Source organism: Brienomyrus brachyistius, chromosome 11 (genome assembly GCF_023856365.1).
Source record: "Brienomyrus brachyistius isolate T26 chromosome 11, BBRACH_0.4, whole genome shotgun sequence".
In the NCBI taxonomy this organism is placed as follows: Eukaryota; Metazoa; Chordata; class Actinopteri; order Osteoglossiformes; family Mormyridae; genus Brienomyrus; species Brienomyrus brachyistius.
In genome coordinates this window covers 18599321-18607038 of record NC_064543.1, presented here as the reverse complement: position 1 = coordinate 18607038, position 7718 = coordinate 18599321, and the positions used below count along the sequence as shown (strand labels likewise).

The window sequence follows — 7718 nt, the reverse complement described above, 5'->3', positions numbered from 1 at the left end:
GGGAATAACATGATTTTATAGTGAATTTATGCAGCAGTTTTGACAAGAGCTCCGTTGCATTTATTGTCGGGTTTTATTGCATTTGACATTGCTCTCAGTCGTTTTCGCTTTTCATATAACTAGTATATAATCGATTTGTTTTTTTTAAGTAGATGGTATTCAAAACATTCTTAGTACTTAAAATATTATTTCTACGTTGTGTTTTAAGTTTTCAGCAGTTAATCGTCTAGTTTTATTAAACCCGAATTACTGCTCAGTGACATGCATGAGCCGTCTTGCTTAGGGAATCCGCTCTGTTTCGTCACTTGTAATTTGACCAACCAGTAGCTTCATGGGCGTGGTATGTGTGAAATTTCCCGCGAAAAAACACACTAGTGCGGAAGGAGATTTTTGTGTTGTGCAAAGTTGTAAATTATTTCCGCGATGGAGAAACAGATGTTCAATAAACTTGCGTCCAAAATGGGTATAACTTCAGCGAAAATATTACGGTAAGTTGAGGGGAGTTTAGGTTTATACTGGATATGACATCATTCTAAGACAAGGGTCGATACAATGTTGTTGTTAGACAAAATATCTTATTGATGTGAACAGGTTTTTGTTTCTTTCTAAGAGGTGTTGTAGTTCATAAAAGTGCGACAAATTGTCGTCCGAAGCAAACACGTCAGAATCGATGTGCGGTCACGTAGCTGACTGTATGTGCTGGTTAGCTAGTCGTTAGCAAGTTGTAATGAGTATGAATGTAGTGTTACTGCTGTCTTTGACACGTAAGCAAGTTCAATAAAGAGAAAATGAGATTTAAACGTTGATTTAAAGGAATGGCATTTTTAGCACAGTTTGTTAGGGAGAGGCAACTTATCTTTTTCACTGGGGACCTTTTATGTTTGTTAGTGGCTATTTTTCTTTTGAGCAGAGATGAATTCTAATCCGTTTTCTTCAGTCATCCATACGCATTTTGTTGACTAAATGTTGCCCATGCTCTGAGAATCCATTCATTTTACCTTAAATATTGTACGACGTTGCATCCGCGTAAGTCCTTATTAACTGTAGCTCATTGTCTATAGTTACTGTTTGTATTTGTGAACGACGCACAAATATTTGTGTACATGTGTTCGCCCTTAACTAATTTTATTTAGACTGAATTGTTGAAACTCAGTTGAATTTTACTTGCGTAACTTATGAATGTGACTTGTACTGCAGGTCCCCCCTAGGGAAAAAGGTCTTTTTTTTGTTTCCCTGCACGATCGTAAGGTTTTAGTGTTTTATTTCCCCTCTGGGTTCTATACTATGTGTATATTAGACACGGCCTGAGCCAATCTGAAAATGTATGTAACATTAAGAAATAACTGTATTGCAGCCAAGCCGAAGAATATTTCCGGTTGTCCCAGATCAGATGCACGGGCCTTGGAAACACTACCGTGACAAGCAAGACCGTGATATGCTTGGAACTCGCGGCTACGACCATGCGGCATCCTCTGGACAAAGTAAGCTGGAGCTTGTAGTAAATGCCTCACTGCAGCTTTGCTTTTTTCATTTGTTCATTCGCTCTGCACTTCTAACTGGCAATGGGCCACATGTTCAATACTACTTTTTTATTTTTTTTTTATCTTCAACAGGACTATGTCATTAAATTGTCAGGCCTGAACAAGAATGTCTATCGGAGCAGTTTGAAGTCCATGGAGTGCATTCTGGGCCTGGAATCTCATTTGGGACTCAGAGACATGGCTGTCCAGTATGGATGTATGCAGGCTGCTGAACCAGCAGCCAAGATACTGCAGAGGTGAGTCAGTATGCTGGTGGCCCCTATTCCTGTGAGGACGCCATTCCTGTTAGCGTTTCTGCACATTGGGCCGCACTGCTAATGGTAGAGGGCCAGAGTAGCATAGCCACTCGCATGGATTCAAATGGCAGGAAGTGCAGTCGTTTTCTGGGCTGGTGTCTCCTTGTTCTGGGTGACAAGGTAATTGCTTGGGTATGGTTTAGGGGCAGTGTGTTGCTCTGTGGTTTAGGACCCTCCGCATGTGAGGGTTGTTGTATCGAATGCCGTGACCAGTTGAGGAAATGGTAAGAAAGGCATGTAACAATTGACTCTGTTTACAACTCGGTTCCAATCATAATATTTGGTTCAACATTTGATTTTCCCACTGTATTTTTGGGGAAAGAAAAAAATTACATAAGTTGTATTTTTTTGTAATAAAATATTTTTCAATTTTTTTTATCGTATTGCTATGGTTCATTAAAAAAAAAAACTTTGTTTCAGTTTTCCAATAACCAGCAATAATTATTTACAAACCTTTGTAAAGGTTGAGTAGAATATAGTAACATGACAATAAGTTCATAAATAGGGTTTTCTTAACTATTTTGCAATTCTGTGGTGTTATTTCTGCAGGTTACATTAGTTGGTTTCTGTTAGGGGGGGGCAGGCCAAGTTATTGCGCCTTCTGCTGTCAAAAAACTGCAATTACAGCTAGAGGAAAAAATCTGAATGCGGAGTCTAATAATAATTGCAGCTATTTTACAGTTCATTTTAAATATTATTTCCCTGATTCGAATCACCATAAATTTGTACCACGATTTATGCAATATATTGTTACATGCCTATCAGAACTTTGACTGCGATGGGGCGAAGTTTATTTGTGCAGTAATGCAGAAAATGGGTAAAACAAGGGATCATGTAAGTAAAAAGAAAATCAGTAATGAAAATGATAAATTTAATGATTAAATAATACAAATGTGCAACACAATGTATCACTGTGGTAAATGTGCTACAGAATGGCTGTTGTGCAAATGGTGTATGTACATTCAGTGTCATTCGGACTAATTGTGTCTTTAGAAGAGGCAACATTGTACTGTTGTGTAACAAGAACCCTTAGGATGGAATTCCTATATACCTGGGCAAATGGAAAATAATCTGTCGTTCTTGTTATTGCTGCACTGCTCCTTCTCAAATGGAGAATTTCCGTCCTGCCCGGCTTTTCCACACTGTAGGTACGAAGCCAGTCTCCCTGAGTCCCAGCAGGCCTGCCTGGATTTATCCACGGCGCTTTTCACAACGGCAGCTCTGCTCACGGCATGCAGGTGACTCGTCCCCCTGCAGATAACGGTCAAGTTAGCGCTGTCTGCCACTTAGCCCTGAAGGGACATCCACTTATATGTTTTTATATATATATTTATTAATAGCTGCACTGTGTCCATCCACTGTCAGTGATTGTAAGCAAGACAGCTGGGCTACAGAGTGTGAGGTGCACACACAAACACTGAAATATGAATTCAAATTAGGTGATAAATCTGGAAAACCAAGGGGTTTTGCATGCTTTTGTTGAAATATACCACAGCCAGAAACTGAATATAACGCTAACTTTACGGTGGTGTCATAATTGTGGTTTAAAGATGAACCTGCTTTGTGGAGTATTTCCGTATAAATCCGCATATCCCCACGTACAGCATGAACCAAGAATAGCAGGGAGGTATCCCCGAAAGTGGGTGCGGATTTTCACCATGATACCGTGGTCAAGTTAGCTTTATTATTTAGTTTTTAACTTGTTAGTCCCTTAAGTCTATCTTTTGTACTTTAACACACAGAACAGTTATTATTAGTAACGGAATAGTATTTCGAGATCTATCAAAGGTTTTACGAAATCTCGTAAAAGTCCATCCCACCATCTGTAGTTTGCTAACCCAACTCCTTATTTCAATATAATTAATATGCAGGTTGATGTAGTGAAGTGTCCCTTATTATCGTGGCATGTGTTGCCTGTCGACATGGCCTAGTTGTAAAGAGGAAGTATCTTCGCATAGGTTGATTTGTTGACATGTGGTGACCTTTGCTGCTCCCCCCCCCCCAACAGGTGTATGAAGATCAAAGTGGACAGGAAGTTGGCAAGCTCTTCTGGGGCTAAGAAGGGGATGCTAGACAGACTCTGTGTCCAGCTCCAGAAATTTGGCCAGGAAATCTGCAGTAAGTTATCGCGTTCATGCAAGAATGGGGCAGGAATGTGGAGTCAATAGGAGTAGATGCAGCCTTTTCCTGGGCGTAGGTTTGGTTCAGCATTGGTGGGGACGAAATCAGCCCCGAACCTTGGATTTCAGGGGACCCGTAAGGTTATATTGAGTGTTTATTTTTAAACAAAAGCAGCGTGAAGGCTAGTTTTCAGAGACATGCTCAGTTTGTCAGCTATACTCGATTTAATCAATGTATAAAATTAACTATCCTTGTCCACAGTGAGGGTAGATTTAGGTCATAGGTTGCTCACTGGTTGTCATGGCTACATTCCCCTTCAGTATCCTGGAATTCATTCTGTGAGCTTAATTCCACAACTTGGTATGGTTTTGCTTTAATATTGTGACAGATTAAGGAAGGATGAATGGTGTTGGCAAAAGCAGACTTGATCATCTTTTGGTATAAATAGCATAGATCTACTGGGAGCTGGAAATATGTGGACTGTCTGGGGGTCTGTCTGAATTGGGAAACACGGGCATCGATTACTTATGTTCATTCATCCCCATACAGGTGAGATGAGAACAGGAACAGCAGCTGTGAAAGACCAACCCAAAACGGCAAGGAAAAGACAGAAGACGCTGCAGGAGGTTATTGAACAGAGGGAAGAAGGTAAGAGAACTTCCAGGAATTCCCTGCATGCAATTTCCAAGTCTCACAGTGTTCGCATGCAACCAGTAGGGACAGGATGATACATTTGGCCTCATCTATCCCGTCAAAAAAATTTAACTTTACCTTTAAATTATTAAGTTGTCGTCCAGGGTATCAAACATTCTCCTATGCCGTTGTATTTAATGAGGAGAATCGGATACGCATGCAGTGTGTGGAAATCTTATTTGTGTATTTGTTGTAATGAGAATCCAGAAGGGCAGAGCTTACGGCTTAAGTACTTTGAGCTGAGAAGAACCTTGTTCTAGTGTCGGATTCTGGTGCTGGATCATTCCGGCTCCACACAGGGCGAAAAACGAAAACAAATCTGCATTTTTTTGTTTGCTGTGACTCACTCACTCACCGCATCTGCGCTGTTCGAGGAGGTATCAGCTGTCACTCAAGTATGCCCCCCCCTCCCCCCACCTCGCCCCCAGTGCTAGAGGAAGAGCTGCTAAAATCTCCCAAGCAGCACAAGGCTGACTCAGACGAGCCCGTGAAGCAGAATTACGAAGAATGGAAGAAGAGCGTCTTGGAGAACGCCTTGAAAGCCACGGGGGTGGAGTCAAACTTTAAAGTCGGCTAGCGGTGGCCTTAAGTCTACTTGGTGTTTGCGGAGCCGCGCGGTTTGACCTTTTTTGAAGCTTCCCTGAATTCCTCGTTCGCATTTGGCTGCAGTAGCACACCACCCATGTACTGACACGCGGGGTAATGAATGGAACAACGTCGTTCAAAGGCTCGATGCGTTGGCGTCACTCACCCGGATCTTCGGAAAGACGTCGCAGACCCTTTGTCTTTGCAGTTTGTGTAAAGCGACTCAGTTTTAACCATCATAAAGCGTTTTATCTCTTTGTGTGGTCGCTTCTACTTAAGCTTTTTAATTATGTTTTTTTTTTTTTCTTTTTTCAATTCATGAGTGCGGGCTGTTCTCAGATCTTCTGAGCATTTGAATAAAATATATTTTATGGGTGTAGAAATCCTGTTATTTGTGTGTGTGTGTGTGTGTGTGTATGCGGGGGGACATTTTGACATAACTGTAATTACTTATGTGCACCACCTCAGACACTATACATTTAGATGCATTAGAAGTGAAGGATTCGCCGTTAGTTGATGGTTAATTATGGACCAGAGTGGGAGGTGCGGCAGGTCAGCGGGGAGAACTTCAGTGTCACTGCTGTATGGGTGGGGGTCTGAATCGTGTCTGTACATGTGATTTGCCTGTTTCCTTTTGTAGCGATAAGCTTTACTGGCATCTCTGAATTGTCCATAGAGTATGCTTGGAGTATGGTCTGGGCCACTGCTCTGTGCTCTTTGCGATGGGCCTACCTGAGGCTAGACAGGTGTGCGAGTTATATGCTGGGAAAGGTGATCACATGACCCAGCTGCATTATATGGACAAAAGTGTTAGGACTTGGCCTCAATCACTGAATTCAGGTCCTTCAGACCCTTTGCCACAGGTGTATAAAATCAGGCTCCTAGCCATGCTGTCAGGTTTGCCAAGTGGGACCATGTAAATAACGGAGCTGGGTTACCAAGTGTTCCACATCTTCTGGTATTAACCCACAAAAACTCTTTGCTGGGAGCTTCAAGGAATGGGCTTCCATGGCTGAACAGCTGCATGCAAAGCTCATGTCACCAAGCGCAGTGTCATGCATAGGATGGTGTGGTATGAAGCACACTGCCACTGGACTCTGGAGCAGTGAAAATGTTTCCTGTGGAGTGAAAAGTAACACTTTTCTGTCTGGCTGTCTGATGGATGTGTTTGGGTTTGCCAGATGCCAGGAGAACATTACCTACCTGACTGCATTGTACCAACTGTAAAGTTTAGAGGACGGATAATAGTATGGGGTTATTTTTCAGGCGTTGGGCTTGGCCCCTTAGTTACAGTGAAGGAAACTCTTAATGCTTCAGCATACCAATACATTCTGGACAATTTTAACTTTCAACTTTGTTTGGTCCTGTTCTGTTTCAGCATGACTGTGCCCCAGTGCACAAAACAAGGTCCATAAAGACAGGGTTGGGTGAGCTTGGTGTGGATGAACTTGACTGGTCTACATAGGGCCCTGACCTCAACCCCATCAAACACCTTTGGGATGGAGATTGTGAGCCAGGGCTTCATGTCCAACATCAGTGCCTGACCTTACAAATGCTCCATCCATCCATTTTCCAAACCGCTTATCCTACTGGGTCGCGGGTAGTCCAGAGCGTATCCTGGAGGCAATGGGCACAAGGCAGGGAACAACCCAGGATGGGGGGCCAGCCCATCGCAGGGCACACTCACACACCATTCACTCACACATGCACTCCTACGGGCAATTTAGCGACTCCAATTAGCCTCAGCACGTTTTTAGACTGTGGGGGGAAACCAGAGTACCTGGAGGAAACCCCACGACGACATGGGGAGAACATGCAAACTCCACACACATGTGACCCAGGCGGAGACTCGAACCCAGGTCCCAGAGGTGTGAGGCAACAGTGCTAACCACTGCACCACCATGCTGCCCCCTTACAAATGCTCTTCTAGGTGAATGGGCAAAGATTCCCAGAGACACACTCCCAAATCTTGTAGAAATCCTCCCCAGAAGAGTAGCAGTTGTTATAGCTGCAGAGGGGGACCAACTCCATATTGATGCCTATGGGTTTAGAATGTGATATCATAAATTTTCCTGCAGGTGTAATGGCCAAACGTCTCAATACTTTTTTGTCCATATGGTGTATTTCGCGTGAAATATGCCGTGAAATATTTTGGAGTCAGAAGAACATAGGATGCATTAGGACTGTCACCTACAGGTCACATTGACATTAGGCTTCACGGTGTCCTGGAGAATAAGAGTGGGATGATATCCTGTGAAGGCTAATGCACATTTTTATATACCACCACCCCCCCCCCCCCCCAAAAAAAAGAAAGAAAATCATGTAATTGCATTATTATGTGAAATAAACATTAAACTTGTTTATTTAGGACTGTGAGTTTCCTAGTTTCCGTAATATTTCCTTAAAACAAGGTAGCCCATATCTTTAGAAATCTTCATCTGCTTATATAGGTGATCCCAGATACACCTACCTGAAGGCTGTT

The 7718-nt window shown here is 42.7% G+C and overlaps 1 protein-coding gene across 1 annotated transcript; it reads left to right on the top strand.

The window, feature by feature from the left end:
• The first annotated feature begins 61 nt into the window (after nucleotides 1–61).
• On the top strand, nucleotides 62–5611 carry orc6 (origin recognition complex, subunit 6). Its single transcript, XM_049030344.1, has 7 exons — nucleotides 62–488; nucleotides 1355–1481; nucleotides 1614–1777; nucleotides 2986–3075; nucleotides 3846–3955; nucleotides 4508–4606; nucleotides 5080–5611. The coding sequence occupies exons 1-7, from the start codon at nucleotides 424–426 to the stop codon at nucleotides 5226–5228; spliced, it is 804 nt and encodes a 267-aa protein (XP_048886301.1). The 5' UTR covers nucleotides 62–423; the 3' UTR covers nucleotides 5229–5611.
• Nucleotides 5612–7718: the final 2107 nt, after the last annotated feature.